Source organism: Bufo gargarizans, chromosome 4 (genome assembly GCF_014858855.1).
Source record: "Bufo gargarizans isolate SCDJY-AF-19 chromosome 4, ASM1485885v1, whole genome shotgun sequence".
Taxonomy (NCBI): domain Eukaryota; kingdom Metazoa; phylum Chordata; class Amphibia; order Anura; family Bufonidae; genus Bufo; species Bufo gargarizans.
In genome coordinates, this window is record NC_058083.1 from 43,354,262 (window position 1) to 43,381,560 (window position 27,299).

Below are 27,299 nucleotides of genomic sequence, written 5' to 3' on the forward strand. Positions count from 1 at the left end.
TGCTGGACTGTAGAGTGGTCAAAACCATGGATACGTGGTGTCGCTGCACGTGTCTTGTTTCTGACTGACTTAAGTGCAGGATATCCATATATGTGTAAATTCTGCCACATGTATGTTTGTGCATTTTGCTGTGAATGTCTGCCATCATACTTCATCTTTAATATTTCTGTTATTACTGTAAGTGCTCCTGAACACGACCGTTGGATGTTTTGAAGTCTGCAAATTGCGTATCCGCAAAACATGGATACTGGGTTTGTGCATTCCACATTTTGCGGAACAGAACAGCCGGCCTCTGATAGAACAGTCCTATCCTTGTCTGTAATGCCGACAATAATAGGACATGTTGTATCATTTTGCAGAACGGCCACGTGGACATACAGACACGGAATGCACACGGAGTCATATTTTTTTGTGGCCCCATTGAGGTGATGTGAACGGTACAGACACAGAAATTAATTGCCAAAGAGAGCAAAACTAACCCTAAAATGTTTTTCAATTATATAAATGGTAAAAAGTATAAATCTGAAGGTGTCGGCCCTCTACAGAGTAATAGGGGGGGAGTTGCAGAGAGCAATGAGGAGAAAGCAAAGCTATTAAATATTTTTTTTCTCCACTGTAGGAAAATAAACTGTCAGATGAAATGCAGAATGTAAAAGTTAATTCCCCATTAAGAGTGCCCTGTCTGACCCAGAAGAAGTACAACAGTGACTTAAAAAGATTAAAATAGACAAATCGCCAGGACCGGATGGCATACACCCCCATATCCTAAGAGAATTAAGTAATGTCATAGCCAGACCCTTATTTCTGATATTTAACTTCTTAACACAAAATGCTTTGCATGTTCAGCGGTGGATGCTGTGCCAGAACACATTCCGCCGTACATGCACGGCGGGCTGATCGGGCGGGTGCAGGAGCTGCACCCGTCCAATCACCGCAGGGGTCCAGCAATCCCTGGTAGCCGGGGCCCTGCTGTATCCACCGTTATCGCTGTTTACAGCGATGCCAGTGGATTAACCCCTTCTATGCCGCGGTCATCGATGACCATGACATAGAAGTGGTTTGCGGCGGGTGAAGGAGCCCATCGGCCCCCGCGCTGCTGTGGCAGGGACCCGATGTGTGACAAGGCAGCCCGATGCCGTGCAGAGGCTGCCCAATGCCTTGCCCACGGCATCGAGACTTGCCTTTTATGGCTTCTGAGGAGATCCAGCCTCAGGCCCTGTCTCCTAGGCAACCTGTTAGTGTATTGCTCAGTGTAATCCACTAACAGGAAATGCATTATAATCCAGATGTATTGTAATGCATTGCAGAGGGGGTCAGACTCTCAAAAGTTGAAGTCCCAGAGTGGGACAGAAATAAAGTTTAAAAAAAAAAAAAGGGTTTTCAATAAAAAAATTAAGTTTCAAGTTGAAAAAAGAAAAAAACGCCCCTTTCCCCTGATTTTATAATAAACACACACACATATTAGGCATTACCGCGTCTGTAACGCCCGTAACGGCTGACTCGATAAATATATCACATGATCCACCTCATCCGATAGACACCATAAAAAATATAAAAACAGTGTCAAAAAAAGCCATTTTGTCACCTAAAAGTGCAACACCAAGTGATCAAAAAGGCGTATGCCCCCCAAAAAATAGTACCAATCTAACCGTCACCTCATCTCGCAAAAAATGAGCCCCTACATAGGACAATCGCCCAAAAAATAAAAAAAATATGGCTCTCAGACTATGGAGACACTAAAACATGATTTTTTTTGTTTCAAAAATACTTTTATTGTGTAAAATGTAAAAAAAATAAAACCCCTCATGTGAATACCGTAAAAAAAAAAAACGATGTAAAAAAAGCTATTTTTTGTCACCTTACATCACAAAAAGTGTAATAGCAAAAAATATATTATTGTGTAAAACTTAAATGAAAAAAAGTATACATATTAGGTATTGCCACGTCTGTAACGACCTGCTCTATAAAAATATCACATGACCTAACCCCTCAGGTGAACACCGTAGAAAAAAAAAAGAAGTGTAAAACAGTGTCAAAAAAGCAATTTTTTTGTCACCTTACATCACAAAAAGTGTAATACCAAGCGATCAAAAAGTCATATGCACCCTAAAATAGTACCAATCAAACCGTCATCTCATACCCAAAAAAAAGTCCTTAAATAAGACAGTCGCACAAAAATTAAAAAAAGCATTCAAAAATGCTTTATTATGTAAAACTGAAACAAACAACCCCCAAAAATAGTCATATTTGGTATTGTCGCGTCCATAACAACCTGATTTATAAAAATAGCACATGATCTAACCTGTCAGATGAACATTGTAAATAACAAAAAACTGCTATTTTCTTGTTACATTGCCTCACAAAAAGTGTAATATAGAGCAACCAAAAATCATATCCTGTAGTTTCCAAAATGGGCTAACGTTTTTGGAGTTTCTCCTCCAGGGGTGCATCGGGGGTCTTTAAATGTGACATGACAAGGTAAACTTATTCCAGTGAAATCTGCGCTCCAGAAACCATATGGCGTTCCTTTCCTTCTGCGCACTACCGTGTGTCCGTACAGCAGTTTACGACCACATATGGGGTGTTAATATGCACTACAGAATCAGGGCAATAAATATTGAGTTTTGTTTGGTTGTTAACCCTTGCTTTGTTAGCGGAAAAAAATGATTAAAATGGAAAATCTGCCAAAAAAAGTGAAATCCTGAAATTTCATCTCCATTTTCCATTAATTCTTGTGGAACACCTAAAGGATTAACAAAGTTTGTAAAATCAGTTTTGAATACCTTGAAGGGTGTAGTTTCTAAAATGGGGTCACTTTTTTGGAGTTTCTACTCTAGGGGTGCATCAGGGGGTCTTCAAATGGGACATGGTATCAAAAAACCAGTCCATCAAAATCTGCCTTCGAAAAACCATATGGTGTTCCTTTCCTTCTGCGCCCTGCCGTGTGCCTGTACAGCAGTTTATGACCACATATGGGGTGTTTCTGTAAACTAGAGAATCAGGGCAATAAATATCGAGATTTGTTTGACTGTTAACCCTTGCGTTGTTACTGGAAAAAGTGGATTAAAATGGAAAATCTGTTAAAAAAGGGAGATTCTGAAATTTCATCTCCATTTTCTATTAATTCTTGTGGAACATCTAAAGGGTTAACAAAGTTTGTTAAAATCAGCTTTGACTACCTTGAGGGGTGTAGTTTCTTAAATGGGGTGGTTTCTATTATGTAAGCCTCACAAAGTGACTTCAGACCTGAACTGGTCCTTAAAAAATGGGCTTTGGAAATTTTCTGAAAAATTTCAAGATTTGCTTCTAAACTACTAAGCCTTCTAATGTCCCCAAAAAATAAAATGGCATTCACAAAATGATCCAAACATGAAGTAGACATATGGGGAATGTAAAGTAATAACTATTATATGAGGTATCACTATCTGTTTTAAAAGCAGAGAAATAGAAATTTGGAAAATTGCTAATTTTTCCAAGTTTTGGTAAATTTGGTATATTTATATAAATAAAAATGAAATATTCTGATTAAAATTTACCACTGTCATGAAGTACAATATGTGATGAGGAAACAGTCGCAGAAATGCCTGGATAAGTAAAAATGTTGTAAAGTTATCACCACATAAAGTGACACATGTCAGATTTGCAAAAATCAGTCTGGTCCTTAAGGGGAAAAAGGCCCGGTCCGTAATGAGTTAAGGACTCTATACTGACAGGGAATGTTCCACAGGATTGGCGCATGGCAATTGTAGTGCCAATATTCAATAAGGGTCCAAAAACAGAGCCCGGAAACTATAGGCCGGTAAGTTTAACATCTGTCGTGGGTAAACTGTTTGAAGGTTTTCTAAGAGATGCTATCTTGGAGCACCTCAATGAAAAGAAGCAAATAACGCCATATCAGCATGGCTTCGTGAGGGATCGGTCATGTCAAACTTATTTAATCAGTTTCTATGAGGAGGTAAGTTCTAGACTTGACAGCGGCGAATCAATGGATGTCGTGTATCTGGACTTCTCCAAAGCATTTGACACTGTACCACATAAAAGGTTAGTATATAAAATGAGAATGCTCGGACTGGGGGAAAACGTCTGTAAGTGGGTAAGTAACTGGCTCAGTGATAGAAAACAGAGGGTGGTTATTAATGGTAAATACTCAGATTGGGTCACTGTCACTAGTGGGGTACCTCAGGGGTCAGTATTGGGCCCTATTCTCTTCAGTTTATTTTTTAATGATCTTGTAGAAGGCTTGCACAGTAAAATATCAATTTTTGCAGATGACACTAAACTGTGTAAAGTAATTGACACAGAAGAGGACAGTATACTGCTACAGATAATAATAATAATAATAACATTTATTTATATAGCGCCACCATATTACGCTTTACAAATTCATAGGGTTCATGTACAAAACCAAAGTAACTGGCTAATATGCAACTGAAACACTGGGAGTCAGGGCCCTGCTTGCAAGAGCTTACAATCTATGAGGAATTGGGGGTGACACATAAGGTAGTTGATTGTGATAAGTAGGATTTGAGCCATTATTGAACTGACAGGAGTGGTGCCGGCCGATCTGCTTCGGGTTTGGGATTACTAGAGGATCGAGTTTAGGAAAGAGGAGTTGGTGGGGGAAAGGTTTAGTCTGGGAAAAGTCATTTTAGGTAGCTTGATAAGCCTGCCTGTAAAAATGTGTTTTTAAGGCACGTTTGAAGGTGGAGAAGTTGTGAATTGACCTAGTATTCCGGGGAAGAGTATTGTAGAGAGTAGGTGCAGCTCGAGAAAAGTCTTGAAGACGGGAGTGAGAGGTACAGATTATGGAGGTTATTAATCTTAGGTCGCTACTCGCTAACAGAACGGAGAGCATGAGTAGGGTGGTAGATGGAGATGAGGGAGGAGATGTATGGAGGTGCAGCACTGTGGACAGCTTTGTGGGTGAGAAGTTTGAACTGTATTCTGTGGTGGATGGGCAAACAGTGAAGTGACTAGCACAGACTAGTAGCATCAGTGTAGCAGTTGGAGGGATAGATGAGCCTAGCTGCAACATTTAGAACAGACTGAAGGGGGGAGAGTTTAGTGAGCGGGAGACCGATTAGTAATGCGTTGCAGTAGTCAAGACGAGAATAAATCAAGGCAACAACAAGAGTACAGATGGATCTGGATAGATTGGAGGCTTGGGCAGATAAGGTTTAACACTGACAAATGTAGGGTTATGCACATGGGAAGGAATAATGCAAGTCACCCGTACATACTAAATGGTAAAACACTGAGTAACACTGACATGGAAAAGGAATTTTAGTGAACAGCAAACTAAGCTGTAAAAAAACAGTGTCAGGCAGCTGCTGCCAAGGCCAATAAGATATTGGGTTGCATCAAAAGGGGCATAGATGCCCGTGATGAGAACATAGTCCTACCACTTTACAAATCACTGGTCAGACCACACATGGAGGACTGTGTACAGTTCTGGGCTCCTGTGAACAAGGCAGACATAGCAGAGCTGAAGAGGGTACAGAGGAGGGCAACTAAAGTAATAACCAGAATGGGGCAACTACAGTACCCTGAAAGATGATCAAAATTAGGGTTATTCACTTTAGAAAATAGACTGAAGGGAGATCTAATAACTATGTATAAATACAGTATATCAGGGGTCAGTACAGAGATCTCTGCCATCATCTATTTATCCCCAGGACTGTGACGAGGGGACATCCTCTGCGTCTGGAGGAAAGAAGGTTTGTACACAAACATAGAGGAGGATTCTTTACGGTAAGAGCAGTGAGACTATGGAACTCTCTGCCTGAGGAGGTGGTGATGGTGAGTTCACTAAAAGAGTTCAAGAGGGGCCTGGATGTATTTCTGGAGTGTAATAATATTACAGGCTATAGCTACTAGAGAGGGGCATATTTTTTTTTTTTGCCTTCCTCTGGATCAACTTGCAGGATAACAGGCCTTATATACTATGTTACTATGTAAATATTCTCATCATGATAAATTCTCACTATGAATGCGGAGAACATGTTATTAGTTTTGAAGTGACATAACTAATGAAAAATCTAATGTTTGTTTGTCCTGGAGGCCAAAAATGACCTGTTCATGAAGGGTTAAAAATAATCATGAAATATTTTTGATAACTAAAAAGGATAAAAAAAATCTGCCCAAAATACAAACTTCATACTCACCATGTTAAACATCCAGGCCTAAAAGAGAGAAGTTCTTGTGATTTATATTTTGATTATAAATCCATCAGTGCGGCGGGCAGTAGGATGCTGTGAAGATCTAAATGGTGATCATTCTTCCCGGGGGCTGGAGAGGGGTATCTCAATAATTTATCTTGACATTTCATTGTGACATCTGGATATAAATTTTTGTAACTGATATGACAGTAATCACAATTTTTTGTAAATCCCAATTCCAGATTAACCACCAGAATGAATCCATCTACAGCAGAAGGTTACTCGGCCCCTCCAACCTGTCCAGAACAGCCTTTTCCACCAGTGGTTCGATCACATGCAGTCTCTGAAGTGACCCCAGCGAAGAAAATAACCTTCTTCAAAAGCGGAGATCCTCAGTTCAGCGGAGTAAGGATGGCCATTAATCGTCGCAGTTTCAAAAGTTTTAGTGCCCTCATGGACGACCTTTCAAACAAAGTTCCATTGCCGTTTGGGGTTCGGACGATTACTACTCCTCGAGGTACACATAATATAAGCAGACTGGAGCAGCTTCAAGATGGAGGAAGTTATATATGCTCTGACAAAAAATATGTGCAACCCATGGCTGGACGCAAAGTGGGAAATCAAAGAGCCAGTCGTCCAGTCAGTGCCCGAAGGCAAGGTCAGCATGAGGACCCAGACGAGGAATACTCTACAACTCATTTTCAACAGGTACCGAAAGTACGGAAGAAACTTGTTCTAGTAAGGAATGGGGATCCGACCATTAGACGGTCTATCATCCTCAATCGGAAGAATGCTCGGAACATCAGGACCTTTCTCGAGGATGCCTCAGATCTCTTGCAATACACTGTGAAGAGGTTATATACTGTAGATGGAAGAAGAGTAAGTAGTTAGTTGGTTCTATAAATCAATTAATAAATGGTTCTTAGCTCTGAAATTTCTTAAGATGGCTACATATGGTATAACATAATACAATATACAAAATATGGTCAAAGTATGGTCTTTCCAGTTGCGGGTTCTTTGATCGCTATGTGAAGCTACTAAGAGACCCTTGATTGCTCTTCAAGTAAAAGTGGGTATTTTGCTATTTGCCTTACTACAGTTTAGTTTATTGTCAACTTGGTAGTGGTGGTAGTAGTGTTGGAGGGTCATTCTTCAATTGTATTATCTACTGTATACAGGGGTGGACTAGAAACTTAAAGTAGCCCTGTAAACAACTAACAGTGGCCCTGTGTTGTAGGCAGGTCCAAACTGTCGGGAGGCAGGGACAACACAAGCAAGTGAGGCCAACACAAGTAGGCAGTGTCAACACAGGGTCAGCAATACCATAGTGCAGCACAGTAGTGGCCAGAGCTAGCTGCCATGTTCTGTCCTCCTGAGGAGGTGAGACACTGGCCACAACCCCGAGCTAACCCTGCCTTTTAACCTCCTGCCTGGTCTTTCAGCACTATCAAACATACAGGAAAATACAGCACTACAAACTCACACCTATTTAATCATCCTCTCCATTCGGCCAAGAGCGCCATAATGAATTCTTGCAGCCTTGTCCTGTCTCTGCAGAGCGTGGCACACAGATTCCTCACTTTTCCATCATCTTCCCCACTTTTTAAACTCAAACTCCCAATCCTGGTGCCCCAATAGTGTCGTCCTGCTGCCACCCCCAATACTGTGTCTGTTGTGTTCCCCAATGCCCCCAAATACTAGTGCATCAAGTAGTAATAGTGCTTCCCTATTGTGGAAATATGCTCCCCCAGAGTAGCTTCATTAGAAATAAGGCCCCCTATAGTACGTCCATTAGAAATAAAGCTCCCCATAGTGAACCCAATAGTAATAATGCCTCCTATAGTGACCCCCAATAGTAATAATGCCCCCTATATTGGCCCCAGTATTCTAGTATTGATGATTCCCCCTATAGTGCCTCCAGCAATAAAAATGCCCCCTATAGTGTCCGGAGATACAGTTAAAATCAGGAGGCCACCTGCTGCCGCTTGCCTGATGCTCCCAGTGTTAACTTATACTGTGGTTGTCTGGCTGTTATTTGCCTGGCCAGCAGCCATGAGGAGGGTTTGGGCGGTCTCCTGGTCATTGGTCCATCAGAAATTTTCCCAGTATGGTCTATGGCCAATCCACCGCTTATTGTATAACAATCCTACAGACCAATTATTGCATAGGGTGAGTAGTGTCGGCCAGAGGCATTGCTAGACTTTCCTTCACCTGGGCCAAAGATTCAGTTGGCTGCCCTAAACCTGTTTCTGAATACCCTGAACAAGACACTATGACTTCTTGATGCCCCCCCAGCACAAATGCCATGCTAGGCCAAGCCTCTGGGGTGCGACTTCTGGATCGGGATCCTCATCTCTTGACCACATTAATTGGTTGCTGTGTCCATAGTGCTTGTAGGGTGTGATTCAACAATGTCACTTCTTTCTTTGCTGTCCCGGGACAGAACCTCTTCTGAGCATGCACTGAACATGTCCAAGAACATGTCCTAGAATGACACCGAAAGCGGCGATGTGGAAAGAAGCATGTGACAGCTGCCATCTTGCATCATATAGACGCAGCAGCCAATGAATGTTGCAGTTTATAGATTAAACAGATTGGATCTGAGACCTTTTGCTGCACGGCAGAAGGTCTGCATGTTATGGTGTTATATACAGATGTATGATACACCAAAAGTAGGAAACATTTGTCGAAATTGGCCAACCCCTTTAACATGAATGAACACTATGTGCTTTGTGGTACTGTACAGAAAGTGAACACTTACTGCCGATCTCATTAAAGGGGTTCTCAGGGCAAAAACAATATGGACAAGAAGCCTCTATGGCTACAAATAAAATATTGTACTATATGTCATGTAAATTCTATGCTATGGCTTTTTGTTATTGCAGGGTGACAACGTTATGTCCAACTGGTGGCATAACATTTTTTCCCAGAGTGTTACAGTTCAGAAAACCCCTTTAATCCTAGGAGTGTAAGTGATTTCATAAAAAGTTATGGCAAGTACAAAATATATTTTCGTGTGGCACAAAGACATTTTGTACAGAGCCGTAATTGGGCTCCCATAGTGCTGCATGAGGCCTCAGCTGTAAGGCTGGCTATACCCATTTGATGGCTCTCACTCCCGGCACCTCCATACACAGGAAGACCACTCAACTTTGGAAAAATGTAGAGTGACAACGCCAGTATTGTGCCACGTTCGTTTTTTCATTGAGCCGCACCTGTAACCCCACCCAATCCCTATCCAAACATATTTAAGTCCCTTTTGTGCCCCCGAATAGTAATAGTGCTCCTTGTGCACCCCACAAAGTTATGATCCCCCTTAGTGCATCCTACACAATGTGATGCCCCCTTAGTGCTTCCCTACACAGTATTATGTCAACATAGTGCACCCACCTAGTATGGCGACACAGTATTATGCCGCCTTAGTGCCCCCCATGTAGTATTATGACTCCTTTAGTGCCTCCTCATACAGTATTTTGCCAATTTAGTGCCTCTCACCTAGTATGATCCCGCTTATTGCATAAATTATTATTGGTGTTCCCACAACGAATGGAGCTAATCCCTCGGTGCAGGCCTCTTCTGGCTCTCGGCAAGCGCAGTGACGTCATGGCACCGTGCCTGTGCCAAGCTGCTGACAGCAGGTGTCGCAGGGTGAATGGTCCTTGCTTCATCATTGTACTCAACTGTATCTACATCTGGAGGATGCAGATACAGTTGAAATTGGGACATGCTGCAGCCCTCCTGGGGCAGTGCTTGAACTTTGGGACTGTCCTAGTGGATCTAGGACGGTTAGTAGACATACACATGCATGTTCAGCTCAGCCAAGCATGCATGTTTGCCTTGAGCAGGTAAAGGGGAGAAAGCAGCTGCCAGACTCCTCTGGAAGCGCCTTATCTCCCCGAAAAAAAAATCCTGGGGAAGTTGAAATCCAACTTTACAATCCTTATCTCCTCTGATGACCATAGAAATTCAATGGTTGGCTGGTCTGAAGAAATCGTTGGGTTGAGACAGTTGACAGTTACCTGCTGTTCATGTTTAGCTTAAGGCCTCATGCACACGACCGTTGTTTCATTCCGTGTCCGTTGTTCCGTTTTTCGTGATTTTCTGCGGTCCCATTGACTTTCAATGGGTCCGTTGAAAACTCGGCTAATGCACCGTTTGTCATCCGCGTCCGTGATCCGTGGTTCCAGTCCGTCCAAAAAATATAACCTGTCCTATTTTTTCCACGGAAAACGGTTCGCAGACCCATTCAAGTCAATGGGTCCGTGAAAAAACGCAGAGGCACACAAGATTGTCATCCGCGTGTCCGTTTTTTTTCTATCATTTGCATGGCAAACTTGACTTAGACTTTTTTTTACTTTCCTTCATGTCTGGTGATCCTCCAAAAATAAAGGAAGACACACGGAAACAAAAACAAAAACGGATCACGGAACAACGGAACCCCATTTTGCGGAACGGAACACAACACAACAACGCTCGTGTGCATGAGGCCTTACTCCAATTTCATACAGAGAATTTATCAGTAATTTTCTAGGCAAAACAACATGCACTGCTTCTTGGGTAGAATAGCTCTGTACATACGTCATCTGACAGAGGCCATGTGGCCCCATACCCGGGAACCGTACAGGCTTCATGCTGGGGTATTGCGGCAATCAGCAGCAGTTCTGTTTGGTAGTTAGTGATTAGTATTACTACTGTCATGTGAAAGATAGAGAATAAAGGCCCTTTTACATCTCCAGTTCACAGGCAACTATCGGGAACGAATCGCTCGCTCCTGATAATTGCCTGATCAGGAGATCATTTACATGCTGCAGTCTTCTCCTCTGTATGGGAATGAATGATCTACTGCGATCATTCATTCCCCATTATGTTTCTGAGCAGCAGGATGGTCCTGCCGGCAAACGCTGATTTATGGTGCTGCATTAAAGAGGAAATCACACAACAAAAGTGTGCTCGTTCATTGAATGATCAGTGGTACATTTACATGGGGGCAGTTATTGTCAACAAGTATTCCTAAAAGGGCTCGTTCTCGATGACTGCATTGATTCGCAGCCCATGTAAAAGGGACTTAAGAAAGAAAAAAAAGAACATACCGGGGGGCACTAAAAGTTTTTTTTTGTACTGGAACACATCTTAAGGGAGCATTTTTTGTATTGGCACACATTGCAAGGGGGAATCATTTTACTGGCAAACATTATAAGGGGTCATTTTCTGTACTGGCACACATTATAAGGGGTCATTTTTTTGGACTGGCACACATTATAAGGGGTATTTTTTTGTACTGGCACACACTACAACGGGGTATTTTTTGTACAGGCACACATTATTGGGGTAATTATTATTACTGAGGCACTAAAAGTTTTTTTTTTTGTACTGGCACACATCTTAAGGGAGCATTTTTTGTACTGGCACACTTCTTAAGGGAGAATAAACCTAGCCAACACAGGCAGAAGACCGCCAAATTTATTAAGTGGTGCATGCAGTGTGATAGATTTGATGCATCTTGTTTGACATGTTCAACACTGGCGCATGTAGTAAATTTTAGGACTCCACTTAGTCACCTCCCCTTTTCCAGAAACTTTGGTTTTGTGTCTAGTAAGGCACAAAAAATGTCTAAAACAATAACAAATCTAGTCCATGGCATGGATGCCAATTTTTTTTCTTTCACAATTTTGTCATAGTACATCTGACCCGTTGCACATATATTATATATTATCTAGACCACAATTAGAATTGTTTTAGGGAGTGTTCTCAAACTTACAAATTTGCTTGACCAAGTTCAACCATTGTGCACTAGACACTGTAGGGATCTGCCCCAATGGTAGCCTTCAGATACAGTAAGTAAGAGGAAAAAAACAGGAGGCTGCGCCTCAGGTGTGGTGCTGTTTGGTAGTAGAATAGTAACATCAGAAATAGTTGAGCTTACCCTTTGTTGTTGTGACCAGTCACAACGCTTCGCTGGTAATTATCCAACCAGCCTACGGAGTGCCTGCGCTGCTGCCTGGGTTTCTACCCGTGGCGGTAATGCGGACGTCGGGATGAAGCGGTCAGTGAAAGAAATAGAAGAAAGCTTGGAACCTCTGTATCGGTGCTGTCAGCAGGGATGCAGTACCCGGTAAGTATTGGTAAAAGCAGATAGTAGTTTATTTGCGGTCAACGCTTTTCAAGGGCGAACAGCCCCCTTCCTCAGGACTATTACATTAAAACACACATGCTACATTTTTAAAAGCAAGTTTTTGGGCACGCAGGCCGTGGTTAGGGGAGGAGAAACGGAGTGGCTTAGTGAAAAATCCTTCATTGTGGGCTGCTGTGGGTTTCAAGTGTCCATCGATCCATGCAGGGGCAACAATGTATCATATTTGTTTCTAGAATGTCTCAGGCTCAATAGTAATATAAAAAATATAAAAAATGATAATTGTTACAGCAGATAGAACATGTAGATAGAGATAAATTAGTCCAAAAAGGAAACATAATCAAAGGCTGTGTATATTGGTCTATTATAATTTATCTATCTCTGGTCTATCTTAGGTATAGTTGTAGTATAGGTAAAATGTAATAATAGTATATCAAATAGTATAATAAAAAAATAAATAAATATTGGATTATGTAAAAAAATACATTAAAAGATAGTTTCATTGCTTTCATTCAGCCCATGTGGCGTAAGGGTATCCAATTGGTAGATCCAGTATACTTCTCGTTTTTGGAGGCTACTGAATCTATTGAACTGTTTTCGGGTATGTAATCATTGAGCACATTTTTTAGCTAATGTTTCTCTTTGTCGGGCATGGACGCGCAGTGTCTAGAGACACTGTGTTTTTGATATTGTCGTTGGATGTTGTACTTGTGTTGTTTAACACGACAATGTAGTGCTTGTGTCGTGCGACCAACATATTGAAGGCCAGGGGCGTTGCTAGGGTCTCAAAAGATCTGGGGCACAAGCCCCAATGAATATGGCCCAATTCTCTCAGTCGACCCTCCGTCCCACACACCGCCATTTGCCGTACTTTCTATACAGCAGCACGTACCTCTCACATCCAGGGCCTGCCAGGTGACATTTCCTCTGATGTAGATCTTCTCTGTCATCATCTTCTCCATTCGGTCCGTACAACTTCTTTTAGCCGCCTCATCTCTGTAGAGTGTGACACACAGACATTTTAGCTTCCTCACATCATCACTCCCCTACCTAGAGCCCCTCAGTAGTAATAAGGCCCCCATAGGGTTAGTAGAAGATCAGGGCCCCGAGCCTGTCTGCAGTTCTCTCCAGCAGGCTGTGCCTCTCTTAGTAGAAATAAGGCAGATCTCTAAGTCCCTCCTATAGCCCCCAGTAGTAATAAGAACGCCTATAATGTCCCCTGGATTTAAAATACCCCTACAGTGCCCCCAGTATTTATAATGCTCCTTACTGTAACAATGCTCACCCTGAAGTGACCCAGTATTTATATCGCCCCCTCCTGTTATAATGGTACTACAGTGCCCCCGGTATTTATATCGCCGCCTACTGTTATAATGCTAGCCCTGAAGCGCTCCCAGTATTTATAATGCCCCCTGCAGTGCCCCCTGTAGTTATAGTCCTCCCTTTAGTGTTCTCAGAAATTTTAATTCCTCAGTCCCTCCACCATACAGTCCCATGTAAATAACACTATTTCCCTCCCTCCACCGTAGAGTCCCATGTAAATAAAACATCATGTCCCAGTAGCCATAGGCCCCCCTATCATGTGCCAGTAGCCAGAGCCCCCCATCATGTGCCAGCCCAGTAGCCACCAGTATTGACAACAACAACAACAAAAAAATACTTATACTTACCTCCATGTCAGCGATGCGATGCAGGCCTCTTCCGGCCTGTGTCCCGCGCTGTACGGCTCAGGGCTCAGGTGACGTCATTGCGCCGCCTGCGCCGGCCTCTGATAGGCTGCTGGTACTAGGCCGGCAGCCTATCAGAGGAAGGGACACACCTCTCCCTCCCCTGCCTTGCTGCACAGCCATCTGTATTGCTGTCCTGAGGATGGCGATACAGATGACTGGAGATGAGCGCTTCCACAATGGAAGCGCTCATCTCCGTGTGACACGTGTCCTGCCTATAGTTAGTTGCGGGCCGGTGCGGGGGGCCCATAAGGACTCTATGGAAGCGCTGGCCCTGCTTACTAGAGCGGCGGCGCAGCATGAGGGGCGCCGCCGGCCACTTAACCACACGGTTCCGGTGCCCCTCTGCTAAATTGCGCCCTAGGCGGCTGCCTAGGTCGTCTTACAGGTGGCGCCGGCCCTGACTCCGATACAACCTGTATATCACATAAAGGAGGGCCTCATTCACATTGTGGTACGATTGTTCAGGTATTGGGACTCCTACACTCATAAAGCCTATACACTAAGTGAAAGGGCTGCCAAAAATTACAAGGAACCGTCACTCCAATACAACCTTTATTACACATAAAAGAGGGCATCATACACACCCTTGAAAAATTATGATTGATGGTCTGCTAGTGACCCTCAAAAACATTAGTAGCAAGGGCCTGCTGGTGACCCTCTAAAACAGGTATCCTCAAACTGCTGCCCTCCAGCTGTTGTAAAACTTCAACTCCCACAATGCCCTGCTGTAGGCTGATAACTGTAGACTGTTCGGGCATGCTGGGAGTTGTAGTTTTGCAACAGCTGGAGGGCCGCAGTTTGAGGATGCCTTCTCTAAAACATTAGGGGCGAGGGCCTGCTGCTGATCCTACCATCTAAAACATTAGGGGTGAGTGCCTGCTGCTGAGCTGACCATCTAAAACATTAGAGGCGAGGGCCTGCTGCTGAGCTGACTATCTAAAACATTAGGGGGTGAGGGTCTTCTGCCGAGCTGACTCTCTAAAACATTAGGGGCGAGTGCCTGCTGCTGATCCTACCATCTAAAACATTAGTGCCTGCTGCTGATCTGACCATGGAAAAAATTAAGGTTGAGGGCCTGCTGCTGAGCTGACCATCGGAAAAATTATGGTTGAGGGCCTGCTGCTGAGCTGACCATCGAAAAAATTATGGTTGAGGGTCTGCTGGTGAGCTGACTCGCTAAAACATTAGGGGCGAGGGCCTGCTGCTGATCTGACCATGGAAAAAAATATGGGCGAGGACCTGCTGCTGAGCTGACCATCGAAAAAATTATGGTTGAGGGTCTGCTGCTGAGCTGACCCTCTAAAACATTAGGAGCAAGGGCAGCCTAAGGCCTCCTGCACATGACCGTTGTGTGCACCCGTGGCCGTTGTTCCGTTTTCCGTGATTTTCTGCGGACCCATTGACTTTCAATGGGTCCGTTGAAAACTCGGAAAATGCACCGTTTGTCATCCACCTCCGTGATCCGTGTATCCTGTCCGTCAAAAAAATAGGACCTGTCCTATTTTTATGACGGACAACGGTTCACGGACTCATTCAAGTCAATGGGTCCGTGAAAGAACACGGATGCACACAAGATTGGCATCCGTGTCCGTGATCCGTATCCGTAGGTTACTTTCATACAGACGGATCCGAAGATCCGTCTGCATAAAAGCTTTTTCAGAGCTGTCACAGACCTGTCACTTACCAGTAGGAGGAGCTCCCGGCCGGATACAGACATCGCAGCAGCCAGCAGGTAAGTATGATGCTTCTACTATTGCTAAGTAACCATGGCAACCAGGACTGCAGTAGCGTCCTGGTTGCCATGGTTACCGATTGGAGCCCCAGCGATTAAACTGGGACTCTGATCGGAACTCCGCTGCCACTAATGATCTTATTACAATAGAGGGAGGGAGGGGGGGCCGATGGGGGGCGCACACTGTGCCACCAATGTTCTTATTACAATAGAGGGAGGGAGGGGGGCCGCACTGGCCACCAATGATATTCAAACTGGGGAGGGGGGGTCTTCCCCCTGCTGCCTGGCAGCCCTGATCTCTTAAAGGGGGCTATGATACGCACAATTAACCCCTTCAGGTGCGGCACCTGAGGGGTTAATTGTGCTGATCACGGCCCCCTGTAAGAGATCGGGTGCTGCCAGGCAGCAGGGGGCAGTCATGTACACAGTTTGTAGTATATTCTAACTAGAAGCGTCCCCATCACCATGGGAACGCCTCTGTGTTAGAATATACTGTCGGATATGAGTTTTCACGATGTAACTCATATCCGACAGTATATTCTAACATAGAGGCGTTCCCATGGTGATGGGGACGCTTCAAGTTAAAATATACCATCGGATTGGAGAAAACTCCGATCCGATGGTATAATAGGGACTCCTGACTTTACATTGAAAGTCAATGGGGACGGATCCGTTTGCAATTGCACCATATTGTGTCAACGTCAAACGGATCCGTCCCCATTGACTTGCATTGTAATTCAGGACGGATCCGTTTGGCTCCGCACGGCCAGGCGGACACCAAAACAACTTTTTTTTTATGTCCGTGGATCCTCCAAAAATCAAGGAAGACCCACGGATGAAAAAACGGTCACGGATCACGGACCAACGGAACCCCGTTTTGCGGACAGTGAAAAAATACTGTCGTGTGCATGAGGCCTAATAAGCATGTTGATATGGGGAGGAGGACGAGAAAAGGAAGATTGAACCATATACCCTTTTTTGTGGTGGAAGGGGTGCATGGGAATACAGTGTATTTAATACACCATAAAAGCCACATTTAAAGTGCCTTTATGTTCAGTCACTTTCCTCTGGTGGAGTAGAGAAGTCAGGGGCAATCCAGGCCTTGTTTATTTTGATAAGAGTCAACCTGTCAGCATTTGACAAAACGCTGGTGGCAGGGCAGGCCAGCTCCTCCAAGGCGTAGAGCACCAGTTCGTGCCTCGTGTCCAGCTTGAACACCCAATAGTTGTAAGGCACAGAGGGATCATTGAGGATGCTGACACGGTCTGCTACGTACTCCTTCACCATCTTCCAAAACTTTTCTCTCCTTGTGACACTAGGCCAGGCATCAGGGTAAGGTTGCTGGCAGGGTGTCATGAAACTGTCCCAGGCCTTGGAGAATGTTGCCTTGCCTCTGTTGAAACTGCTGTGTGTTCCCCTCCCCTCCCCTCCTCCGTTGCCCAAGGAACTACGTACTCTGCTGCCAGTGTTGTCAGCTGGAAATTTTTGGAGCAATTTTTCCACAAGGACCTTCTGGTATTGCACCATTTTGCTAGTCCTCTCCACCACAGGAATGAGAGATGAGAAGTTCTCTTTGTAGCAGGGGTCGAGAAGGGTGAACAACCAGTAATCGGTTTTGGCCAAAATGGCCATGTGGTGAGGGTCACGGGAAAGGCAGCATAACATAAAGTCAGTCATGTGTGCCAGAGTCCCAACAGACAAGACTTTGCTGTCCTCATCAGATGGATGACTCTCAATCTCCTCATCCTCTACCTCCTCTTCGGCCCATCCACGCTGAACAGATGGAATAAATCTGCTGTGGGTACTATCCTCTGTAGCAGAGGCAACCATCTCCTCCTCTTCATCAACATCCTATTCGCGCTGAGAAGACGAATGGAGGGTGGTCTGGCTATCACCCTGTGTACTGTCTTCCCCCATTTCCACCTCTTTCACATGCAAAGCGTCCGCCTTCACAAAGCCTGGCCAACATCTGGAACTGGCCACACACACAGCGCACCTTCACCAGCAGCTCAGGCAAATTGAGGTAGGTTTTGAGAAACTGCTGAACCACTAAGTTGAACACGTGGGCTAGGCATGGTGTGTGTGTGAGCTTGCTGAGCTCCAAAGCTGCCACCAAGTTACGGCCATTATCAGACACAGCCATGCCTGGTTGTGGGTTGAGTGGCGAGAGTCACAGCTCAGTCTGGTCCCTTATACCCTGCCATAGCTCTGCGGCGATGTGCTGTTTGTCACCTAAGCAAATTAGTTTCAGCACGGCCTGTTGCCACTTCCCCACTGCAGTGCTACACTGCTTCCAGCTACTGACTGATGCTTGACTGGTGCTGCAAGATGATAATTCATAGGTGGAAGTGGAGGAGGAGGTGGAGGAGGAGAAGGGGGGTTGCAGCCACTAATGTAGGTGGTGGCGGAAATCCTGATGGAAGTAGGACCCGCAATCCTTGGCGTTGGTAGCACCTGTGCCATCCCAGGGTGCGACTCTCTCCCGTCCTCTACAACGTTCACCCAGTGTGCTATCAGGGAAATGTAGCGTCCCTGGCCAAAAGCACTTGTCCATGTGTCAGTCGTTAAGTGGAACTTCCCAATAACTGCGTTGGTCAGGGCACGGATGATGTTTCAGGACACATGCTGGTGTAAGTCGGTGGCTGGGTATTTGCGCTTTCGTTCAAAGGACTGGGGTATGGACATCTGTATGCTACGCTGGGACACAGAATTGGATGTGCTAGCTTATGGTGCTTGCGAAGGTCCAGGTGCAGGGCGGGAGGCATCCGGGCCTGCGTCTTGAACAGGGGATCGGCCAGCACGTAACAACACAGGGAAAGAGGAGGCAGTGGTGTGACCCGCAGACACTGATTGTGGACCCAGGCGTTCAGACCACCTATTAGGGCGCTTTGATGCCATGTGGCGGATCATGCTGGTGAGGTTGCTAGTGTTCACGCCCCTGCTCATTTTGGTTCAACACAGGGCTCAGGTTGCAAATGACAATTCTTTTATCGTCCGCGCTTTCCTCAAAAAAGCGCCAGACTGCGGAACACCTACCCCTTGGCAAGGGAGATTGCCACAAGGGGGTGCAACGGGGAACAGTTGCGGGCCTGTTTGGTGTGGCTGCCTTCTCCCTTTTGCCACCCCACTGCTTCTTCCAGCCTGTTGCGGTGCTGCGGATCCCTTCCCCTCTGTACTGCTGTCTTTGCTCGGCTTGCCACCTTCCCAGGTTGGGTCAGTGATTTCATCGTCCACCACCTCCTCTTCCACTTCCTCACTCTGGTCATCCTCCTGACTTGTTGACCTAACAACAACCTCACTTAGTGACAACGGTGTCTCATCCTCATCATCGACCTTTTGAGACACTAATTGCCATTGACTTATTGGCAACTGTGTCTCATCATCATCATCCACCTCGTGAAACACTAATTGCCATTCCCCACCGTCATCTTCTTGTAACTGTGGATGCTCAAGAGTTTGGGCATCAGAGCACACAATCTCCTCATGTCCCTCTTCAAGCGGGCTTGTCGAGAGGCCCAAATCAAGTAATGGCGATAAAAAGAGTGCAGAGTCCCATATCAGTGTATAATTGGGACACTTTAAACATCTGATTATTTATGTTTTTATCTAATGTATGGTATTTCACATTATCAGTCCGGCATTGTCATTCCACCCATTCACCCCTAGATGCAGCTGGCACCACACTATATATAGCTTTGGGTGTGTCTAGCTTAGAGCAGAATGTAGAGTAGAACAGGAAATGAAGTAGTTAGTGAGAGGAGAAGCAAGTTCATGGAGGAGAGAAACAGGCCTAAATCAACATGTAGCTGTTTTACTTTCCTCTGGGCCCTGATCAAGCCTGGAGAAGACAACCACAGCAACCAAGCACCAGACAGTGAGTCTATGTCTAAATATGAAGAAAGCCTAGTGAGGGTTATAGCTGAATCTAGCTTATGGACCTCATCAGCACAAGTGCCTGAGAGTAACTTTCCAAGTGCCGGGACACGTATGGATAATTAGTGCACAGAATTGTCCTTATTCACTAGATGCCTTCCGGGATATAGTGGAAACCTAAACCTTTTTAGAAGAGCGTCCTGCAAATAATGTAGCAGAAGACTGATGCCTGCCAGGAGGGAGAACTCCCTTATAGGATAGCTCAAAGTAAACCGAAACCAGCATATTTAGTACTAGAGTGCTATAGATTAAGCGTAGAACTATTATAAGAAGTCTTGCCTGTAAAGTGTTAACCCTAAAGAGAAAACTTCTCAACTGACAATTGACTAAACCTGATAAGTGGAATACAATTGAACTTATTTCTGAATCATCACTTATGTCATATGAATTCACTTTATTGATGGACTGTAACATCTGCCTTGAGACTGTTGATTTAAGTAAAGGTTGAAATTGTTTTACAACTGACTCTTCATTATTACTACTACGCTCAACATTTGCACCTTACGGTGCTGGCGTCACGAACACAGGGGCCCAGCCACTAAAGCACCTTAAACACCTACACCATCAAGGGCACCTCAACTTCCATCTGGCTGGTGTTCCTTGCACCCGAGAGTGCCCCGGAGGATTTAGTGCTGTCTTCCCATCCACTGCACTGCCGGCCCAGGGAGGCTCTGCTAACAGTGAGTACATGAACTGCTACTCCCATCGGCCCACCGTGAGCCTCACGTGTTTCCCTGCGGTCCGTCTAGCTGCATAGAATTGGCGTCACGAACAGGATCCAAAATCCTCTGCGCCATATGCAAACTATGGATGAACAGGATCAAAAATCCCTTGCGCCTTATACAAACAGGATACAAAATCCCTTGCGCCTCTTGTGAACAGGATGCAAAATTGTAATTGACTGTGTGCCATAATATTAGTATCAAAAGATATACCTATGATATTGTCACGTAGCCCAAATCGGTCCACTTACCGAATAACTACTTCAGCCATCTGCTCACCAGTGCCTTTCAGGGCAACAGGTACACCAAGAAAATGTTCAAAATCTTTGCCAGGCACTAGAACTGCAACTCTATCTTCCAAAGTTTTGACACTCCCATGGGCAACTGAGGGCAACAGTTTACTATCCCAATGCAAGACCAAATGAGGAGGATTTTCAAAGTGACTCTTCGATTTTCTTTGCCATTTTACTTCTATTAATCGCCCGAGCTCGGTAAACGGTAGATGGAGATCTGGAAATTTTTGAAACATCGTGGCCAAGGCTCTTTGCAGTTGCTATAAATGAAGTACTTGCTTGTCGAACCCAAGTAGACGTGAGTGTCTGATCAAGAGGTTTTAATGTAGGATTTGAAATTAATTTTTTGGTTGCTGGAGGCAAAAACTCAGCCTCTTCCTCACTAGGTGCTAATGTCTTATGTCTAGTGGCTAATGTCTAATGGCTAATGTCTTCCAGTATAACTGTCTTATTGGTTTCAGCGATAGCTTTGTAATGTTTATTCTTATATGAATCATTTTTTTCTTCTTTTGCACACTTCGTTCGTTCTTATTTTCGAGGCGAAAACCTTGTCTACTCCACTCATTGATGAACTCATATGATCTTTTTTTTGTGACCTAAGAAATTCTTTATCTTCTTGTGATACGCTAGTCATGTCCATCACATTTTGCTGGGAAATGTCAAATAACTCGATGAGATTACCTTTCTAAATCTGCAGTTTCACATTTGCTTTATCCGTGTTTCTCGATTTCAGGGATACAGTATTTGCTTTCCTCCACACTTCCTGCAGTTTAGTACTGGTAGATTTAGCAGCATCCGAAAGTGTTTCTTTCATTTCCTTGTGATGGTAAATAAAAATTAACAGTACTTGTTCCTTTGAAGAGAGCCGAGCTCCTAAAAAATCACTAATTGGCACCTTTTCTAGCAGCCAAATTCCTCTTTTGGTTCCCATTTTAAAGTTCAATTACCTGCAAAAGATGAAACAAATACATGAGAAGCAGGGCCGGCCTTAGGTGTTCAGGCGCCCTGTGCGAGCTAACCTTGTGGTGCCCCCCCCCCCTTACACTAGTGCTGAATAATGTGGTAGTGTTACCTGCAGTCCTATGTAAAACCACAGATAACACTAGTGTAGATCATGTGGAAGTGTTACCTTCGTCCTTAGTGTGCCTCCCTGTGTCTATCGCACGGACTCCATGCTGGCGGCGCTGCCTCCTCTTCCATCTTCTTCTTCTTGCCCCGCACAGAACGTTCTGAAGCAGCTGCATCAAGACATAGGAACACTGTGGGCATGGTGATACACACAGGGATGGACACACAGACACACACACACAGGGATGGACACACAGACACACACACACACAGGGACTGACACACACAGGGACGGACACACATACATACAATAAATATGATCACCACACGGCTCCTGCCTGTCTGCTTTGGTAAAGCAGGGCATAGCTGGGCTATGCCAGGCTTTAGCAGAGTGGGCACAGGACAGTGGACACAGGGCATGATATGTATGCGAGCACAGCCAGCTGAGCGAGTGCAGGGCAAGGGCCCGCATACACATCGCCCCTCCTGCCTGTCATACCACCCCCCCACTGGGCATTTTGGGGGGGCATTAGGGGTTGGATGATGCAGAGTGTGCACATAGCCACCAATCATATCCCCCCCCTCCTAAAGGTAACTGATGTGCTGGGGGGAGGGGAATATGATTGGTGGCACGCTCAACATCAGCAGCAAGGAGTTAAAGTCCAACCCTTAAAGGGCTTCTGTCACCCCACTAAACAGTTTTTTTTGTGTACTTATAATCCCTATACTGCGATTTATCCATACATAATGTGATTAATCATTTTGGTTCAGTAGATTTTGCTAAAAACGTACTGTTATAATATGTAAATTACCTGTCTACCAGCGAGCAGGGCGTCTACTTGCTGGTAGCAGCCGCATCCTCCTATCATAATGACGCCCCCTCCGCATTTTGATTGACAGGGCCAGGGAACGGGATCGTTCTCTGCTGGCCCTGTTTGCATTCAAAATCTGGTGCCTGTGCCGTACCTGTCTTCAATCGGCGCAGGCGCACTGAGAGGCGGATGCTCGCTCGGCCGCTCCATCCTCAATGCGCCTGCGCCGATGACGTCACATCTGGGGGGGGTTGATGTAGTAGCAGGAAAGCACACTGTCCCCCTGTCATCTATGAGCCTCCCCCCCCCCATGGCACATTTCTCCCACTCCATGATGGGCCAGTGGCAGATGGGATCCATCCAGTTGTTATCTTTGTACAAAATTGTACTACTAAATACCTGTAACTTATGGTGGAACTTGGCTCAGGCTGTGGCTGCTGGCTGGCGCTCAGGCTCACTCCTTACTTCTTCTCTCTGGGCCCTGGGGGCGGAGCTCAGTGGCAACATCAAAAGCTGTGCGGCAGCTGCGTTACGCTCCAGCAGCCACTGGTCTGCTCTCTTAAAGAGACAGGAGGCCAGGCAGCAGGGCGGAGCTGAGAGCGGCCCCGGGCCCCGCCCCCTCCTCACTCTTTCTATAGTCTGTGCTGTTAGTTGGCCGGCGGGCGGCCGCAACAAAATAGTAAGTAGATTTAGTTTGCGGCGGGCTGTCGGCCGCCCGGCGCCCCTGTTGCTATGGCGCCCTGTGCGGCCGCACAGCCCGCACACCCCAAAGGCCGGCCCTGATGAGAAGCCCATTACTACAAAGCACTTCAATATTAGAAATTTCACTAGTTTGAGATAAACATGATCAATGTGTGCAACCCCTAAATATTATCCAATGTTCTTGAAATTTGGCATATATATATATATATATATATATATATATATATATAGAAGAAAAAATCCTGAGGGAGCACCACCCTCAATGTGGGTGCAAAATCCACAAGGGCAGCGGCAAAGCCCCAATAATATAGTTGAAGAAAAATAGGACTGCACTCCGAATAAAAGTGAAGATATGTGAAGCTTTATTCACCCATGGTATGGCAACTCAGCGACGTTTCGGCTCACAAGAGCCTTCTTCCAGCATAGAAACAGTGAAAATGACGACATATAAAGGCATGTCTAGGATAACTAACCAATCGTATTGTGGTTACAATCATGAATAAATTAAACACATGTGATACATATAAATAAAGTGCAAGTGCATGATTATATAAGTGCTTGAGAGATATACATCACAGGAACTTTCTCCCTATGTGCTAATCATATAAATAAATAATATATAAATTATACAGTGTGTACAATAAAGTGAGTAGTACATTGGATAGAGATCGTAGATATCGCACCTCTCGATGAAATGGCGTCCGCTTACAACTTCGTGTTTCCTTGAGCGTCTCTATTCATTCACTGCGCATGCCTGGAAACACGAAGTTGTAAGCGGACGCCATTTCATCGAGAGGTGCGATATCTACGATCTCTATCCAATGTACTACTCACTTTATTGTACACACTGTATAATTTATATATTATTTATTTATATGATTAGCACATAGGGAGAAAGTTCCTGTGATGTATATCTCTCAAGCACTTATATAATCATGCACTTGCACTTTATTTATATGTATCACATGTGTTTAATTTATTCATGATTGTAACCACAATACGATTGGTTAGTTATCCTAGACATGCCTTTATATGTCGTCATTTTCACTGTTTCTATGCTGGAAGAAGGCTCTTGTGAGCCGAAACGTCGCTGAGTTGCCATACCATGGGTGAATAAAGCTTCACATATCTTCACTTTTATTCGGAGTGCAGTCCTATTTTTCTTCAACTATATATATATATATATACACTCACCTAAAGAATTATTAGGAACACCTGTTCTATTTCTCATTAATGCGATTATCTAGTCAACCAATCACATGGCAGTTGCTTCAATGCATGTAGGGTTGTCTCCTGAACTCCAAACTGAATGTCAGAATGGTAAAGAAAGGTGGGCTACAACAGCAGAAGACCCCACCGGGGACCACTCATCTCCACTACAAATAGGAAAAAGAGGCTACAATTTGCACGAGCTCACCAAAATTGGACTGTTGAAGACTGGAAAAATGTTGCCTGGTCTGATGAGTCTCGATTTCTGTTGAGGCATTCAAATGGTAGAGTCCGAATTTGGCGTAAACAGAATGAGAACATGTATCCATCATGCCTTGTTACCACTGTGCAGGCTGGTCGTGATGGTGTAAGGGTGTGGGGGATGTTTTCTGGGCACATTTTAGGCCCCTTAGTGCCAATTGGCCATCGTTTAAATGCCACGGGCTACCTGAGCATTGTTTCTGACCATGTCCATCCCTTCATGACCACCATGTACCCATCCTCTGATGGCTACTTCCAGCAGGATAATGCACCATGTCACAAAGCTCGAATCATTTCAAATTGGTTTCTTGAACATGACAATGAGTTCACTGTACTAAAATGGCCCCCACACTCACCAGATCTCAACCCAATAGAGCATCTTTGGGATGTGGTAGAACGGGAGCTTCATGCCCTGGATGTGCATCCCTCAAATCTCCATCAACTGCAAGATGCTATCCTATCAATATGGGCTAACATTTCTAAAGAATGCTATCAGCACCTTGCTGAATCAATGCCACGTAGAATTAAGGCAGTTCTGAAGGCAAAAGGGGGTCCAACACCGTATTAGTATGGTGTTCCTAATAATTCTTTAGGTGAGTGTATATATATATTACATCACTGAGACTTGGGGCGTAAGCAAAGTCATATGATAATCACATCTTTGGAAAAATGAAACACCCTAATGTCCAAACGTTATACAGGAGATGTAGCGCAGGTAATGTCGCTGCTGTCACCAGCGGTTAATAAAAAAATACAGGGAATGTCACAGCTATTTGGGATGCACAAACGTTATACAGGAGATGTAGTGCAGGTAATGTCACTGTCCGCAGCGGACACCGTCTACGGAAAAAGTACACTGGATGTCACAGATATTTTTAGTATGCGCACACGTTAAACACGAAATTTGCGCAGATAATGTCGCTGTCCGCATCGTCTACGAAAAAAGTACCCTGGATGTCACAGATATTTTTAGGATGCGCAAATGTTATACAGGAGATGTAGCGCAGGTAATGTAACTGTCCGTAGCGGACACCGTCTACGGAAAAAGTACACTGAATGTCACAGATATTTTCAGGCTGCGCACACGTTACACAGGAGATGCAGTGCAGATAATGTTGCTGTCTGCAGCGGCCAAACAATTGCAAGCTATTTAGTGCAGGTTGCGCTAAAAATATATATTGCTGCCAGATACAACAATAGTCCTTAAAAGGACTTTTGGGTCTCTAACACCAACCCTGCCTAACAAAAAAATGTAATTCAATTCCCTACACTATCTGTCCCTTCTACAGCACAGCTCTCCCTGACTAAGACTGAGCCGAACGACGTGTCATTGGGTGCTTTATAGCACCCGATGACGCGTTCCGTCCAGCCAATCACTGTAATGCCAGTAACCAACATGGCTACGGCATTACAGTGAGTGGCAGTACCTGCCTGCACGTTTATTGGCTGCGTAGCAGCCAACAAACGTGCGCGGAGGAGACTCGAGCATCGTGCTCGAGCACACGCTGTATTCGGCTGAACACCACGATGTGCCGAGCATGCTCAATCAACACTACTTAAAGTGCATAACAGTATTTGCATGTTTTGTTGTACACATAACACGACAAACCCACAAGTACAATAAACTTTATGAGTTTGCTGAGGAACAGAATAAGAGAGGGCCCTAACCTTGGAGTCCTAGATTCGACGAGGAGACAGCCTGGGGCGTAACTACCATAGCATCAGACCATGCGACTGCTATGGGGCCCAGGGCAAGAAGAGGGCCAGTCTTAGTTGGGATTATCTCCTCTTCTACTGGAGACACAAACTTGGTCAGGACTCTACCCTCTAAAGGAACAACTTTTAGCAAATGAGGCAGTGGAAAAATGGCGCAAGGGTCATTGAAAAGGGTTTAGGCAGAGATTTTTCTGTCCTGTTTGGGGGCTCCTACTTTTTTATGTACGCCACTGGAAATAGCATATACAGTTGTGAAGTAGAGACAGATTATTGTAGGTGGAAGCTTTTCTGAAGACGACACTTTTCAGGTTGCATTTAAAAGTCTAAAGGGTGGGAGAGTCTGATTTATTGGGGTATCGCATTCCAGAGTATGGAGAAAGCACGAGAGAAATCTTGGAGATGATGAAGTGAGGAGGAGCAAAGAGAAAGTAGAGAAAAAGGTCTTGTACTCTTCCAAGTCAAGCGGGCCTTAGCCTGCGTGGAGTGACAGAGCGAGCCTGCCTGGAAGGTGGTAGAAGGAGGGAGATCCAGACCACAGGGTGAGTTTAACACAACAGCGGCTTGCTGCTGAAACACTTGCACTCTCTACGTAGGTTTAAACAGGCCCTGCTGTTGTTCTGTATGACTGCCGGTATTCAGGGAAACATAGGAAGGGGCAACACCTTTACTAACCCCTGGCCCCTTTACCCAACCTTGACCCATAACAAACAACACCGACAACTGTGTCACTTTTATTGCTGGGTGGTGATCGGCCACAGCTTATTTATTAAAGCGGCAAACCTTAATAAACCATAATATCGGAGCAGTATGTCAAACACTGGACTCCCAGCGGG

At 44.8% G+C, this 27,299-nt stretch overlaps 1 protein-coding gene across 1 annotated transcript in view; it reads left to right on the forward strand.

The window, feature by feature from the left end:
- The first annotated feature begins 6,413 nt into the window (after nt 1-6,413).
- Nucleotides 6,414-27,299, forward strand: part of RP1L1 (RP1 like 1) — a 31,416-nt gene continuing 10,530 nt past the window's right edge. Inside the window, exon 1 of the mRNA XM_044290936.1 lies at nt 6,414-7,037. Within this exon, the coding sequence (XP_044146871.1) occupies nt 6,414-7,037 (624 nt within the window). The remainder of the gene's footprint in view (nt 7,038-27,299) is intronic.